Here is a 17,339-nt window from a genome sequence, read left to right as displayed (position 1 = left end):
TATAAATGTTGATCACTATGTGCATATGAGTAATATATCCTTCAACAGCAACAAGCTCTATTAAAATATAAATGATCACTTCCAAACATTAGAACACACTCAGAGATGTAACTATATTCTTAGTTCAATCAAAGATAAAGCATAATAGGATGATTCTGAATGGAGAAAAAGCACAAATGGTTAATACATATTTAAGCACATTTAGGATATATTCCTTCAGCTCCTATCCTTACGGTAGTGACCTCTGGGTAATGACTGAAAGAACAAGGTCATGGATAAGTGGGGAAAGGTCCCAGCTGGATTTCTGCGCTTATCCTCGGGAACAGAAACTCAAATATTTAGGAAGGACTTGGTTTAGTGGACATGCGGGAGGGATTATGTCTCCAAAATGGCTTAAGAACAGGAGGAATTTGAAAGCCTGGTCAAGGATAGGGAAGTGTGGAGTGAGCTGCTTGGTGGACTTCCACAGAGACCCATACCTGGATAAGCGGAATGAAAGGAATGAATGAATGAATGGCTGTGGTGGACTTTTATGAGAAGCCTGTGTGGCTGGGATCAGTATTACTGACTTTTTATTTGATTGCTTCTGGCAACTTCACGATTGTAAGTTATTATTATTTCTGACAGTATATGTTTTATTATATAAAACTGTAAATATTATAAACATTTAATAAGTTCATTATAATCAAGAAGTTAAATATATGGTGGGCAGCGGGGGGATCTTTCGCAGTTAAAACTGAAAAAGGGTTAGGACTCAATAAGCATTTCTGCTTCTTGCTTCTCGAGCATATTTTTTTCTTTTCTGTGTTGTTTTTGGAGATTTCGTGTTCATGCCAATTTCACATTGTGTCTGTTCGAGGTAAAATTAAAAATTTATATCAATCAACCGAGACATATTCATGAGGTAGTAAAGCATTAAAGGGTAATTTGTGCCCTCACGCCAGTATTAAGATCGAATTTTAACCATAGCAAGGCGGGAATTTCTCAGCGTTATCTGGCAACACAAGTTTCGAAACACTGTGTCGAAGCCTCGAAGCTCGTGTTTGTTTGAAATAGGATCTATTTACACTTGAAGGGATCTCCGTACCTTCTGTCCTGTGTTCGCGCGTACTGATTTTTGTTTTTAACCTTGTACCGAGCCATTTTTATATTTAGTCTCCAGCTTTACAAAATGTCCGTGGTGGTCCACGACACGCACGGCTTCGTTTTGGACGCACGCGCTCTCATTGATCAGGGGTACTCGCGCTGCGTCCGGTGGACAGAAAATCTAAAGTCATATGTCAAGTGTCGCTTCAAGTCCCAGTATTTTCAACTTTTAAAAAGCTACTACAATACAAGCATCAGCAGTGCTGTGGACAAGGGAAAAACGGACATATTTCAGGAAGCAGACCTTCCCCGTAAAGTGAAGGTAAAGTTCCACTCGCCGCCGCTAGGGGCGCACAGCTGGATGTTTTGGTGGCCCTGACTGGAAATTAAAAGTCTTCAAGTACATCCTTGTGTATTTTATAATGTGTTTCTTTTTTAAATAATCTGATGTGAACTTTGTACATGCAAATTTTCTCGGGAGAATGAACAGATGCGATTGAACATTGTGTGGTATAACTGCCTGTTTTTACTGTGCACGTGACAGTAAAAACTTAACTCTTACCTCCACCAAAGGCAAACTAAACTGTAGAATTTATGTTGGATGAAGGTAACGCAATTTCCTCATTTTGGCAATGCAAGTGCGTGCCTTTTATTTCTTTCAGTAATTCTACATGTTTATCGTATCATCATTGTAGATGCTTTATTTCACAGAATTCACAGATCTTATATACAGCTCTGTCGTATGTATAGCAGGAACACACAAAGGAGACAGGACACATTGGTATGTGAGACAGCATGTCATATGTATAGAGTACTCATGGGCAATTACAGTAAAAACAGCTGTATGTGCCCAAGGCAGAGATCAGACAATTGTTCGGGACCCACCCAGGGGTCCTTTTGGCAGAGATCGATTTGAAAATCCCGCAAGGGCACTGACGGGAAGTCATTAATATGCACGTCTTACTTCTTAACATATGTATGACAGGGGGCACCCTGTAACCACAACTGACAACGGCTTGTTATTTGCATGAAATACGAGGTGTATTAGATAAGAAACCAACACTTTTTTTTTTAACTATATGGATTTGAATGATGTGCGATTACACCAATCATGCTTGAACCCTCGTGCGCATGCGTGAGTTTTTTCACACGTGTCGGTGACATCATTTCCCTGTGGGCAGGCCTTGAGTGAGATGTGGTTAAGCCCTCTCGGCTGAATTCCTTTGTTTCACACGCTGCTCGAGACGGCGCGCGTTGCTTTATCAAAATTTTTTCTGGACCTGTGAGGAATATCCAAGTGGGCACTATTCGAGAAATTTAGCTGGTTTTCGGTGAAAAGTTTAATGGCTGATGAGAGATTATGGGGTGTTTCTGTCGCTGTAAAGACTTCCCACGGAGCGGGACGTCGCGCAGCGCTTCCAGGCGCTGTCGTCGGCCTGTTTCGACCTGAAAACATCCTAATTTAAGGCTTAATTCACTCAGGACGTCGTGAGAGAACAGAGAAGATTCAGAAGAGGCAGGCATGAGGACTTTATGCGGACATTCCACTGTTTAAGGACATTTTGTAATGAAAGACGTGCGCGCAAATTCGCCGAGTCGTTTCCGTGACGACTCGGCGAATCTGTGTGCACCGCGACAGGAAAAACACCTCCGTGTTGAAAACCATTTGTAAAATTCAGGCGTTTTTTGATGGCTTTCAACAAGTGAGTAACTGAGAAATTGTTTAACAGCTTAGGCATGTTCCAACTTGCCCGTTAAGGTTTCCAACACAGAGGTGTTTTTCCTGTCGCGACCCCCGCGGTCGGGTCCGGCCCGACATGCGACTCTGCCCGCACGTTCTTTCATTACAAAATGTCCGTTAAAAATGGAATGTCCGAATAAAGTCCTCATGCCGACTTCTTCTGAAAGTTCTGTTCTCTGACGACTTCGTGGGTCAACAGAGCCTGAAATGTGGAAGTTTTCAACTTGAAACGGCGAGACGCTGCCGCCTGGAAGCGCAGATCGCCGTCAGGCGCCGTGGGCCGTCCTTAAAGCAACACTACCAGACCAAAATCTCTCATCAGCCGTTAAAATTTTTACCGAAAACCATTTGAATTTATCGAATGGTGTCCACTCAGTTGTGCCTTACAGTTTTTGAAAACATTTTTATCAAACAAAGCAGCAGTCTCTGAGCCATTCCTAAACAATAAAAAAAACGACGAGAGGGTGGGCGACTCCTCACTCAAAGACTGCCCACAGGTGAATGACGTAACCGACAGGCGTGAAAAAAACTCTCGCATGCCCACGAGGGTTCAAACATGTCTGATGTAATCACACGTGATTCAAATCCATATGGTTTTTGAAAAAAATTATAAGGTCGGATACTTTTCTAATAGACCTTGTACACATTGTACGTCTCAGCGTGTTAACACATGCCAGACATTGGGGGAACATTGCGCACATCTGGACGTGTTAACAGATCAGAGAACAGACAGCAGATCACTCGATTATGGTGAAATTTGTCCAAAACATGATGAATGATCGCTACATCATCATCATAAATTGTTTCCTTTCAGATTATTCGTCTGCTTAATACATTTTTAAATTAAATGTTCCTAAATGCCTATAAAACTTCAGGATCCTGGATGTTCCAGCTCAAATTCAAAATTAAATCCCTCATTTTCTAAGACATTGTCCATCTCTCCACCAAATTTCATCTACCTCCTCTAACAATGTTTTGAGTAAAATGTTACTGATGTGCCCAACGTCCTTCTGGATCTCAGTTCCAGACTAGATTCCTTATCACCTCCAAAATTGAATCATTTATTCCCAGGAACATTATCTATATGCTCACCAAATTACATTGAAATCATTTATTATTTTTTGAGTTATCATGCTAACAGACAACCAAACAGACAAACACGGGTGAAAACATTACCTACCTCCTTGGTGGAGGTAAAAAAAAAAAAAAAAAAAATCAACAACTATGTTCAAATCTCGGAGCACATGGCATCCATCTAACCCACACACAAAACTGGAAGAAAGATGCAGAAAATGAAGATTTACCCAAATTATTGCACACAGGTATAACCACAAATGCAAATTATATGTTCATTAATTGTAGGGATGCCAATTTAAAAATACATTTCAAAACATTTTAATCAAACATTGTTTTGATATATTTTAAAAATCACTTAATTAAATGCACAAACGTGTGCCAGAACCATATACTGCAACTTTGAGAAATAAGTCAGTGAAACCGATATTTTGAAAAGACCCAGTTTTGATTATTGCTTTTATGTAGAAATTCTCTTTTACATTTAAAATTAACTTGTGCAGCTGGTCAAAACAAAATTCATGCAACTTGATATACTGAAATTGTAGCAAATATTCATCTCTCATTGTCTGAAATTGTTCCTCTTTTCAGGTGAACTTATATTTATTATGTATATTTTGACTTTCAGAGAAGGAAACGAAAACACAGTGATCTCAACCAGGGGGAACATGATATGCAGGCCTTCCACGAGAAGGTAGGTTAAAGGAGAACTATGTAAGTTTGATCAGTTTTTGCAGTTTTGTCTCTTTTTTTATTGTATTCTTCTCTACGGAGCTCCCCCTACAGCTCAGCAGTACATATTAGGGTGCATCAGACCTCCCAATTCAAAAATATTGTCATGGCTATATAATAGAAATGTTCTACCGCAAGTAAAAACACACTGTAAAATTTGGATAAATTCTACTTGGTCCACATCGGCCATGAAAATCTGAAATAATGGCAATATTAAAAACATTGGCATAGGTGATTATAAACTACTGCAAGCACTAATGTTTTCATTTTACCACAATTTTAAGTGGTTACAAGCAGTGATGCCGGTAACGCGTTACTTAGTAACGCGTTACTCTAATCTGACCACTTTTTTTTAGTAACGAGTAATCTAACGCGTTAATCTTTCCAAATCAGTAATCAGATTAAAGTTACTTCGCCAAGTCACTGTGCGTTACTATTATTTTTCATTGTGGGTCGATAGCAGCATTAAACTTGGTCTGTGGGCAGGAGGTCGGGGTTCGACTGAACTGCCCACTTTAAGTGAGCTGTGAGCTTTTCATCCGCGGTTTTTTGCAGCTGCTCGACTCGTCGTCTCTTAAAGCACGGTGATCAGCACACCTGCACTGAGCTTTACAAAGACATTTTTATACTTTTTTTCCTCCTTTATTTAGAGCTGAGCTGAACCGCTCCGTATCTGCACGTTAAAACAGCTGATCCTCTGCGACGCGTCAACAACTAACACTATTTTCCACTCAAATGCACCTAAACTCTCTGAGGACCACATGATGTGAAAACACAATAAAACTTTCTTACCTGTAAATCTGGTCACGTTTTCTGCATAAATAAATGTTATCCATTCTTTGTGCTCAAACGCCAAAGCAGGGGCGAATCAGATGGAATGGGGGCGTGGGGGAGGGATGTGCCCCCCTCACAACACCCCTAGATTAAAGGTCCAGTTTTGAAGCCTTTTTTTACTACAACTACTAATACTACTTAAAATAATATTAATTTCTACAAGTAAAATATTTAGAGAGAATTTAAATGTTAGAAAAATGCTAGAATGAATTTAATAGTTACATTTATAAACAATGTAGGTTCGAAATTGCAAGTTTTACTGTTACAGTGCTGTCAACAGTTAAATATGAGGTCAAGAAAGAGGTCTTTATTTTACTTTTTATAAAACAAGTATTTATTTTCATTGAAGTCAAGAAAGGGTGACTATAAAGTAAGTTTTGGCAAAACAGGTATCATTGTCATGTTGAGGTGGCAGAGTGTTGTTGTCGGCAGCTGGGAAAAGTAACTAAAAAAGTAACTAGTAATCTAACTTAGTTACTTTTACAATTGAGTAATCAGTAAAGTAACTAAGTTACTTTTTCAAGGAGTAATCAGTAATCAGTAATTGGATTACTTTTTCAAAGTAACTGTGGCAACACTGGTTACAAGTGTGTTCCCATTCTTACTGCCACAATCTTAAACTTAGCCTACAGGCTGCATGGAGTCTCTAGGAGAGTGGTAAACAGTATATTAAGCTCTCTCCCAGATCATTTAATTGCTGCTGAAACAGGAAGTTCTCCATTCTCCCAATCCCAGACACCTCTATAGGGTTTAAGTGCTTGAGACCACTAAGCAAACAGCTGTATGGAGAGTGGAAATACCTCTGGGAGAAGAGTGAAATTCTTGACTGTTTTCATATATGGTAGGTAAAGATATAACCAATAGAGGTCAGCACTACTCAGTGCTTCCAATTAGTGTTTACTCTTGGTCTGCTGCAGTAGGTCTTGTCTTTTACGATTTTAACAGGAAGTAGGACTTCTCCACTGTCCCAGACCCAGACACCTCTCGTGGTTAAAGCGTTGGGCTTGAGACCAGAAGTTCCTTGGTTCAAGTCCCAGCCTGACCGGGAAATCACTAAGGGCCCTTAGGCAAGGTCCTTAATCCCCTTGTTGCTCCCAGTGTGTAGTGGGCGCCCTGCATGGCAGCAGCCTCATGTCGGGGTGAATGTGAGGCATTGAGGTGTAAAGTGCTTTGAGCGTCTAATGCAGATGGAAAAGCGCTATATAAATGCAGTCCATTTACTTCCATAGGGCTCAAGTGTTTGAAAGCCACTCAGCAAACCGCTGCATGGAGAGTGGATATGCCTCCATACGAGGTCTGTTAGAAAAGTATCCGACCTTTTTATTTTTTGCAAAAACCTGATGGATTTGAATCACGTGTGCTTGCATGAGCCAACCTTGAACCTTCGTGCGCATGCGTGAATTTTTTCACGCCTGTCGATTGCGTCATTTGCTTGTAAGCAGCCTTTGTGTGAGGATGGGTGGAGTCTCTCGTCAGATTTTCTTTGCAAGGAAAATAGCGGAACAACTGGAGCAGCGCGACTGCATCAAATTTTGCCAGAAACTGGGCGACAGCCAGGTGGAAACCATTCGGATTATTCAGACGGCTTTCGGTGATGATCCTATGGGCATCACACAGATTAAGGAGCGGTACAACCGGTTTAAAGACGTCTGCACAACGGTGGAGAGCGAGCCACGCTCCGGTCGGCCATCAACATGCTGAAATGACCAGATCATTTCCAAAGTGAACGTTGTGGTGACACGGGACCGTCGTGTGACTATCCGAGAAATTGCGGAAGAGGTGGACATCAGCAATTTTTCGGCACATTCCACTGTGACAGAAGATTTGGCCATGAAAAGAGTTGCAGCGAAATTCATGCCGATGGCTTCGGCACGAAGCTGCTGACAGAGCAAAAGCGCCACCGTGTTGAAGTCTCACAGGACATGCTGGACTCCGAAAAATGATGCCCACCTCTTCCACCATTTGGAAGATTCAGACGGCTTTCGGTGACTTTTTAGTCGTGTGACTATCTGAGAAATTGTGGAAGAGGTGAGCATGTTACAGCGGATGTCTTTAAACCGGTTGTACCGCTCCTTAATCTGTGTGATGCCCATAGGATCGTCATCGAAAGCCGTCTGAATAATCCGAATGGTTTCCACCTGGCTGTCGCCCAGTTTCTGGCAAAATTTGATGCAGTCGCACTGCTCCAGTTGTTCCGCTATTTTCCTTGCAAAGAAAATCCGATGAGAGACTACACCCGTCCTCACACAAAGGCTGCTTACAAGCAAATGACGCAATCGACAGGCGTGAAAAAATTCACGCATGCACACGAAGGTTCAAGCTTGGCTCATGCAAGCACACGTGATTCAAATCCATCAGGTTTTTGCAAAAAATAAAAAGGTCGGATACTTTTCTAACAGACCTCGTATATCGAGCATTTTTATATATGGTAGGTAAATAGTGGTTATATCAGTCTTCTGCACTCTTACTTTCAGTTTTCCAGAACTATATAATTTCCCAGAAGTATATTGTTTATAGACGTTTTGCTCCAATACAGTATACGTACATGTAGTACATTGTATATTGACACAGGATGATAATAGGGCAAAAATCAGCTAAAAAAGCAAAGAACACTCATGAATCTGCTGCTGTATTTGGTCTTGGAGCTGGCATAACAGAAAAGGATGAAGAAATTACAGGCTGCAGGCTGCCAACCAATGAGCAGGTCATAAGATGTTATATGTTTCATCCACGTGAAGGATCAGCACGGGGTACAACATCCAACAGATGGCCAAACTTCAGTATTCAGCCAAAATCATTTTCTACAACATGAGATCATTTTCTTGCTGCCATTACTACCAAACAGCAGGGTGGAATAATTGTGTGAATTTGTCAAATTTGTGTGCTTGATCTACAGTTCATAGTGGAACACTTGTGCTAAAGCTGTGGATGCTCCGTGGAATGACTTGTGTTTGTTTAAGAAATGCCTGCAGCACAAGGCAGTCAATCCGACTGTATCAAAGAGTGCCATAATTGTTTTATCCCGTCACCTGTGGTATTTAACTACAGAAATGGTACCGCTTGCACTCTTCAGTGACATAACTCCATCTGATGAGCAGCGCAACTTGGCATGAGAGGCTCTTTGGCAGTGAAACCTGAACATGGTGACACCCAGAACACACCTAGAGATTGCTTTGGTACAGGTTTCGAACAGCCACATTTTCCAACTGACATCACCCAGTCTACAACACTAGCAGATTTTGTTGCACATGACTCCTGGTTAATCTTTATGCCCCCGTCACACAAAGTGGTTGTGGTATAAAGAGTGGCATCGGAATTATGAATTGGCACACATCTGAAAAGTGTCAGATTTCAGTTCCAAAACGTTCTTACAGCCATCTGCGGAAGTCGACCGGTCAAAATTAGCCGGCAGACCCGAGTGTGACGCGCATGTTCAAAACTCTCCGGGTGCCATCGAGATGGGACACCTATCCGACAGCGATCCATGTGTAATCTGACGACCATCTGACCGCAATTTACATATTCTGACAGCATCAAAACAGCATCTGAAATGATCTGATCGCGGCTGATTGAGCTCTGAGATTGATTGGTCACAGCAAAGCCTGCCGACATGCTGTGTCACGTTTGTCCACCTCTACTGGACCCAGTCCAGGGAGGGCGAAGGAAATGTTGGTTATGTAATAAAGTAGCACGTCAGAGGCTTGGTGCAGTGCCGCAACGCAGCTGAACGGGATGTCACTGCTGTAACGCACATATTATTACATGTTCAGCTTCTAAAGTCTAGCAGGTATGATGTGGAAATGTTTGCCCAGCACATGACGATATAAATAAACATGTAATTCACCTCCGGTACCCTGCGTTCCACAGCTCAGCGCAGACAGCTGGTCAAGTCCCCTTCACCCGGGTGTGCTATGTGCTGGCAGTGTCGATCTGCTGACAAATGCATCCCATGTGAAGTCCTGTCCCACAGCGATAATCCAACTACAGTTGTGTTAAGATGCGTATCAAGTAAAATGTCAACAAAAAATAGTTTAAAAAAGAGAAAAGAGAAAGTCCACTGGCTACATCTGAAAGTTGCATACATTGGGGAAGTTGACACACTCCCAACACACTTCAACAGCAGTTTAGAGTCCAGCAGGACGAATAAAATCTAGCAATGCAAGCAAGCGCAGCAAAAAAACACCTCCGTTTTGGAAGTCTCACAGGACATGTTGGGGCATGTCCAGCTGTTATACAGTTTCTCGGATACTCACTCGACTGAAAGCCATCAAAAGCCGTCTGAATCTTCTGAATGGTTTCCAACACGGAGGTGTTTTTTTTTTTTGCTGCACCTCCTGAGCTGCTTCGTGCCGACGCGCGAAATCCTCCGTACGTCTTTCATTACAAAATCTCCTGTAACAGTGGAATGTGCCGCAAAAGTGCTATGTCCAGCTCTGTTGTCATTTCTGTGGTAGTCACATGATGTCCCGGATCAACACAGTATTCAGTTTAGAAATGATCTGGTCGATCCAGCCTGTCGAATGGCCGCTCGGCGCGCCGCGCGCCCTCCACCACTGTGGACCGTCTTTAAAAAGGTTTTAACAGTCCATAATCCGCGTGAGGCCGACAGAATCTTCACCGATATCCAACTGAATCTATCGAATGGTTTACAACTGCCTGTCTCTAACAGTTTCTGAAAAAAATTTCATGGAACAAGGCGGCAGCCTCTCAGCAAGTTCTCAGACAAAAGAAATCCGACGGGAGGGGTGGACCAGTGCTCACTCAAAGCCTGCCCACAGGCAAATGACGCAACCGACAGGCGTGGAAAAACTCACGCATGCGCACGAAGGTTCAAGCTTGGCTGATGTAATCACACGTGATTCAAATCCATATAGTTTTTGAAAAAAATAAAAAGGTACGATACTTTTTGGACAGACCTTGTATACTGATCAAACACCTAAAAGGATTTTTCACCGGACTGTACAACAGCAGGTGATCACTGGCAGTTGTCAGCCTGTTTGTGCCTTCTCTGGGTGGACAGCTCCTGTGCTCACGTGCGCACATGGAGCACACAGAGTGGCTGGTACAGCGTTTATGAACACATATACAACCCCTGGCAATAATTATGGAATCACCGGCCTCGGAGGATGTTCATTCAGTTGTTTAATTTTGTAGAAAAAAAGCAGATCACAGACATGACACAAAACTAAAGTCATTTCAAATGGCAACTTTCTGGCTTTAAGAAACACTATAAGAAATCAGGAAAAAAAATTGTGGCAGTCAGTAACGGTTACTTTTTTACACCAAGCAAAGGGAAAAAAATATGGAATCACTCAGTTCTGAGGAATAAATTATGGAATCACCCTGTACATTTTCATCCCCAAAACTAACACCTGCATCAAATCAGATCTGCTCATTAGTCTGCATCTAAAAAGGAGTGATCACACCTTGGAGAGCTGTTGCACCAAGTGGACTGACATGAATCATGGCTCCAACACGAGAGATGTCAATTGAAACAAAGGAGAGGATTATCAAACTCTTAAAAGAGGGTAAATCATCACGCAATGTTGCAAAAGATGTTGGTTGTTCACAGTCAGCTGTGTGTAAACTCTGGACCAAATACAAACAACATGGGAAGGTTGTTAAAGGCAAACATACTGGTAGACCAAGGAAGACATCAAAGCGTCAAGACAGAAAACTTAAAGCAATATGTCTCAAAAATCAAAAATGCACGACAAAACAAATGAGGAACGAATGGGAGGAAACTGGAGTCAACATCTGTGACCGAACTATAAGAAACTGCCTAAAGGAAATGGGATTTACATACAGAAAAGCTAAATGAAAGCCATCATTAACACCTAAACAGAAAAAAAACAAGGTTACAGTGGGCTAAGGAAAAGCAATCGTGGACTGTGGATGACTGGATGAAAGTCATATTCAGTCAGTCAGTTTATTCAATCAATCAATCAATTTTATTTATATAGCACCAAATCACAACAAACAGTTGCCCCAAGGCGCTTTATATTGTAAGGCAAGGCCATACAATAATTACGTAAAAACCCCAACGGTCAAAACAACCCCCTGTGAGCAAGCACTTGGCGAAGGTGGGAAGGAAAAACTCCCTTTTAACAGGAAGAAACCTCCAGCAGAACCAGGCTCAGGGAAGGGCAGTCTTCTGCTGGGACTGGTTGGGGCTGAGGGAGAGAACGAGGAAAAAGACATGCTGTGAAGGGGAGCAGAGATCAATCACTAATGATTAAATGCAGAGTGGTGCATACAGAGCAAAAAGAGAAAGAATCACTCAGTGCATCATGGGAACCCCCCAGCAGTCTAAGTCTATAGCAGCATAACTAAGGGATGGTTCAGGGTCACCTGATCCAGCCCTAACTATAAGCTTTAGCAAAAAGGAAAGTTTTAAGCCTAATCTTAAAAGTAGAGAGGGTGTCTTTCTCCCTGATCCGAATTGGGAGCTGGTTCCACAGGAGAGGAGCCTGAAAGCTGAAGGCTCTGCCTCCCATTCTACTCTTACAAACCCTAGGAACTACAAGTAAGCCTGCAGTCTGAGAGCAAAGCGCTCTATTGGGGTGATATGGTACTATGAGGTCCCTAAGATAAGATGGGACCTGATTATTCAAAACCTTATAAGTAAGAAGTACTCTAGCTGCAGCATTTTGAATTAACTGAAGGCTTTTCAGGGAACTTTTAGGACAACCTGATAATAATGAATTACAATAGTCCAGCCTAGAGGAAATAAATGCATGAATTAGTTTTTCAGCATCACTCTGAGACAAGACCTTTCTAATTTTAGAGATATTGCGCAAATGCAAAAAAGCAGTCCTACATATTTGTTTAATATGTGCACTGAATGACATATCCTGATCAAAAATGACTCCAAGATTTCTCACAGTATTACTAGAGGTCAGGGTAATGCCATCCAGAGTAAGGATCTGGTTAGACACCATGTTTCTAAGATTTGTGGGGCCAAGTACAATAACTTCAGTTTTATCTGAGTTTAAAAGCAGGAAATTAGAGGTCATCCATGTCTTTATGTCTGTAAGACAATCCTGCAGTTTAGCTAATTGGTGTGTGTCCTCTGGCTTCATGGATAGATAAAGCTGGGTATCATCTGCGTAACAATGAAAATTTAAGCAATGCCGTCTAATAATACTGCCTAAGGGAAGCATGTATAAAGTGAATAAAATTGGTCCTAGCACAGAACCTTGTGGAACTCCATAATTAACCTTAGTCTGTGAAGAAGATTCCCCATTTACATGAACAAATTGTAATCTATTAGATAAATATGATTCAAACCACCGCAGCGCAGTGCCTTTAATACCTATGGCATGCTCTAATCTCTGTAATAAAATTTTATGGTCAACAGTATCAAAAGCAGCACTGAGGTCTAACAGAACAAGCACAGAGATGAGTCCACTGTCTGAGGCCATAAGAAGATCATTTGTAACCTTCACTAATGCTGTTTCTGTACTATGATGTATTCTAAAACCTGACTGAAACTCTTCAAATAGACCATTCCTATGCAGATGATCAGTTAGCTGTTTTACAACTACCCTTTCAAGAATTTTTGAGAGAAAAGGAAGGTTGGAGATTGGCCTATAATTAGCTAAGATAGCTGGGTCAAGTGATGGCTTTTTAAGTAATGGTTTAATTACTGCCACCTTAAAAGCCTGTGGTACATAGCCAACTAATAAAGATAGATTGATCATATTTAAGATCGAAGCATTAAATAATGGTAGGGCTTCCTTGAGCAGCCTGGTAGGAATGGGGTCTAATAGACATGTTGATGATTTGGATGAAGTAACTAATGAAAATAACTGAGACAGAACAATCTGAGAGAAAGAGTCTAACCAAATACCGGCATCACTGAAAGCAGCCAAAGATAACAATACGTCTTTGGGATGGTTATGAGTAATTTTTTCTCTAATAGTTAAAATTTTATTAGCAAAGAAAGTCATGAAGTCATTACTAGTTAAAGTTAAAGGAATACTCGGCTCAATAGAGCTCTGACTCTTTGTCAGCCTGGCTACAGTGCTGAAAAGAAACCTGGGGTTGTTCTTATTTTCTTCAATTAGTGATGAGTAGTAGGATGTCCTAGCATTACGGAGGGCTTTTTTATAGAGCAACAGACTCTTTTTCCAGGCTAAGTGAAGATCTTCTAAATTAGTGAGACGCCATTTCCTCTACAACTTACGGGTTATCTGCTTTAAGCTACGAGTTTGTGAGTTATACCACGGAGTCAGGCACTTCTGATTTAAAGCTCTCTTTTTCAGAGGAGCTACAGCATCCAAAGTTGTTTTCAGTGAGGATGTAAAACTATTGACGAGATACTCTATCTCACTTACAGAGTTTAGGTAGCTACTCTGCACTGTGTTGGTATATGGCATTAGAGAACATAAAGAAGGAATCATATCCTTAAACCTAGTTACAGCGCTTTCTGAAAGACTTCTAGTGTAATGAAACTTATTCCCCACTGCTGGGTAGTCCATCAGAATAAATGTAAATGTTATTAAGAAATGATCAGACAGAAGGGAGTTTTCAGGGAATACTGTTAAGTCTTCAATTTCCATACCATAAGTCAGAACAAGATCTAAGATATGATTAAAGTGGTGGGTGGACTCATTTACATTTTGAGCAAAGCCAATTGAGTCTAATAATAGATTAAATGCAGTGTTGAGGCTGTCATTCTCAGCATCTGTGTGGATGTTAAAATCGCCCACTATAATTATCTTATCTGAGCTAAGCACTAAGTCAGACAAAAGGTCTGAAAATTCACAGAGAAACTCACAGTAACGACCAGGTGGACGATAGATAACAACAAATAAAACTGGTTTTTGGGACTTCCAATTTGGATGGACAAGATTTTTTGTCCATCCAAATGATATAATTTATTATTCAGCGATGAATCTCGAATCTGCATTGGGCAAGGTGATGATGCTGGAACTTTTGTTTGGTGCCATTCCAGTGAGATTTATAAAGATGACTGCCTGAAGAGAACATGTAAATTTCCACAGTCATTGATGATATGGGGCTGTATGTCAGGTAAAGGCACTGGGGAGATGGCTGCCATTACATCATCAATAAATGCACAAGTTTATGTTGATGTTTTGGACACTATTCTTATCCCATCAATTGAAAGGATGTTTGGGGATGATGAAATCATTTTTCAAGATGATAATGCATCTTGCCATAGAGCAAAAACTGTGAAAACATTCCTTGCAACAAGACACATAGGGTCAATGTCATGGCCTGCAAATAGTCCGGATCTTAATCCAATTGAAAATCTTTGGTGGAAGTTGAAGAAAATGGTCCATGACAAGGCTCCAACCTGCAAAGCTGATCTGGCAACAGCAATCGGAGAAAGTTGGAGCCAGATTGATGAAGAGTACTGTTTGTCACTCATTAAGTCCATGCCTCAGAGACTGCAAGCTGTTATAAAAGCCAGAGGTGGTGCAACAAAATACTAGTGATGTGTTGGAGCGTTCTTTTGTTTTTCATGATTCCATATTTTTTTTCCTCAGAATTGAGTGATTACATATTTTTTCCCTCTGCTTGGTCTAAAAAAGTAAGCGTTACTGACTGCCACAATTTTTTTTCCTGATTTCTTATAGTGTTTCTTAAAGCCAGAAGTTGCCATTTGAAATGACTTAGTTTTGTGTCATGTCTGTGATCTGCTTTTTTTCTACAAAATTAAACACCTGAATGAACATCCTCCGAGGCCGGTGATTCCATAATTTTTGCCAGGGGTTGTAGCAGCTTAACGAACATTTCGGCCACACACTCGCACACTGCTTTGATCACCTGTTCTACACACGCATACCCACGCGGCTCGTTCAGCAATTGTGAACACACGCACGCAGCACGTCTGTATCAGTGTGCCGAAAAATTGCTGATGTCCACGTTTTCCGCAATTCCTGTGCTAGTCAGACGACATACGGGATCAAGACAGCGTCCAGTTTAGAAATGAATGCCACATTCCACTGTTACAGGAGTTTTTTGTCATGGAAAGAGGATCGGAGGAATCCCGCGCGTTGCGGCAGAGCTACATGGCGCAAAGCAACACCGTGATGAAGCCTCACAGGACATGTTGGGGCATGTCCAGCTCATGCTCAATTTCTCGGATATTCACACGACTGAAAAGCAACCGGAAGCCGTCTGAAAGCCACCTGAAAGCCGTCCTGAGAGACCAACATGGAGGTGGTTTTGTCCCGCGCCATGAACGGCACGGTGGCGCATTCATCCACTTCTTTTTCCATGAAAAAAACTCCTGTAACAGTGGAATGTGCCGAAAAAGTGCTGATGTCCATGCCTTCTGCCTTTTTGTGAAAGTCAGACGACGTCCCGGATCAACAAAGCCTTCACGTTGGAAATGATCTGGTTGTTTCAGCGGGGTTTGAGCCTGTCGATCGGCACTCGGAGCGCGGTCTTTAAACCGTCTGGAGCACTCCTTAATCTGTGTAATCCCCGTAAAATCGTCCCTGAAAGCCATATTAATTTTCCGAATGGTGTCCACCTGGAGGTCTCTCACAGTTTCAAGAAACAATTGATGCAGCAAAGCTCCAAATCATTCCGCCATTTCCTTAACGACGAGAGGGGTGGACCAGTGCTCACTCAAAGCCTGCTCACAGGCGAATGACGCAACCGACAGGCGTGAAAAAACTCACGCATGCGCACGAAGGTTCAGCTTGGCTCATGTAAAAACATATGAATCAAATCCATATATTTTTTGCATAAAATAAAAAGGTCCGATACTTTTCTAACAGCATCCAGGGACACAACAAGTAACACTCAGCATTCTGAGGCTTTTGTTTGCTTTCTGAGCGTGTCTGTGCGTTCGCAGCAGGCACACATTTCCCACAACCCACTGCATGACCAAAATCCAATACGGTGGGTATGTAATCCCCCCCACACACACAAATGTCTAGATCCATCTCTGTTGTGAAGTCCACAATTATTATTATTTTATTTTACCATGATATCTCTGCTAATAAATGCACCTGGAGATTTCATCAAAAGCTCATATGGATCAGTAAAATATCTGTGATCAGTTGATATTGGTACTTCATGAGCAAGTCACAATATGAAGACATACGAGAAAAAATCCTCCCTTACTCACAATATCTCCACTACCAGTGTAGCTAGAGAGATTATCGAAAGCTGATATTGACTAGAAATTACTTTGCCATCATTTGGTGAAATGTAGTCATGAGTTTGGAGTCAGTGTATCAAGAAGAGAATAATCAGATATTGTAAATGTTTAATTCAAGAGTATCACAAGAATTGAAGCTTAATAGATTTTTATTCTGTGTTAAAATGTTCATCTACAGGCTCAATACAAGTTCAACCTTTATGTTTTGAAAGTTACCCTGACAGAACTGTCTCTGTAATATGTGACGATTCAGATCAGGACCGTCATTCTGGAGGGAACCAAGTCGTTATTGGACGCTGCCAGATGTGTCGGATATTTGAACGGCAGCGTGACGGACACAGTGACGGAGCCGCTGCCACTGCAGGAGTGTAATCTTGCTGCTTTGTGTGAAATGGCCAAAGACCTTCCTGTAGTGGATGGGCACCAGGACAAATGCGTCCAGCTACTCGACCCCGAGGAAGGCTGTACATCACATCTTGACTTGTTCTCTCAGGTGACAGAGAACAAATCTGATTGGGCCACGGTGGTAACACTGATGGGACAGGAATATGTCATACCACCACACGCAGCCTTCCTGCTTTCTGATTTAACAAGAATACAACCACTTGTTAGCTGTGAGTACAGCAATGGTTTTTGGTAGCATAAATTCACATACATACGTACACACACACACACACACACACACACACACACACACACACACACACACACACACACACACACACACAC

The 17,339-nt window shown here is 41.7% G+C and overlaps 1 protein-coding gene across 1 annotated transcript in view; it reads left to right on the top strand.

The window, feature by feature from the left end:
* The first annotated feature begins 1,058 nt into the window (after positions 1 to 1,058).
* Positions 1,059 to 17,339, top strand: part of mettl4 (methyltransferase like 4) — a 76,678-nt gene continuing 60,397 nt past the window's right edge. The window contains exons 1-3 of the mRNA XM_034170927.1: positions 1,059 to 1,408; positions 4,530 to 4,595; positions 16,864 to 17,224. Coding sequence (XP_034026818.1) covers positions 1,172 to 1,408; positions 4,530 to 4,595; positions 16,864 to 17,224 — 664 coding nt within the window. The 5' untranslated portion in view covers positions 1,059 to 1,171. The remainder of the gene's footprint in view (positions 1,409 to 4,529; positions 4,596 to 16,863; positions 17,225 to 17,339) is intronic.

The sequence above is a fragment of the Thalassophryne amazonica genome, chromosome 1 (assembly GCF_902500255.1).
Source record: "Thalassophryne amazonica chromosome 1, fThaAma1.1, whole genome shotgun sequence".
Taxonomy (NCBI): Eukaryota; Metazoa; Chordata; class Actinopteri; order Batrachoidiformes; family Batrachoididae; genus Thalassophryne; species Thalassophryne amazonica.
Note: the sequence above shows the minus strand (reverse complement) of the source record. Positions and strands in the feature narration are given on the sequence as shown.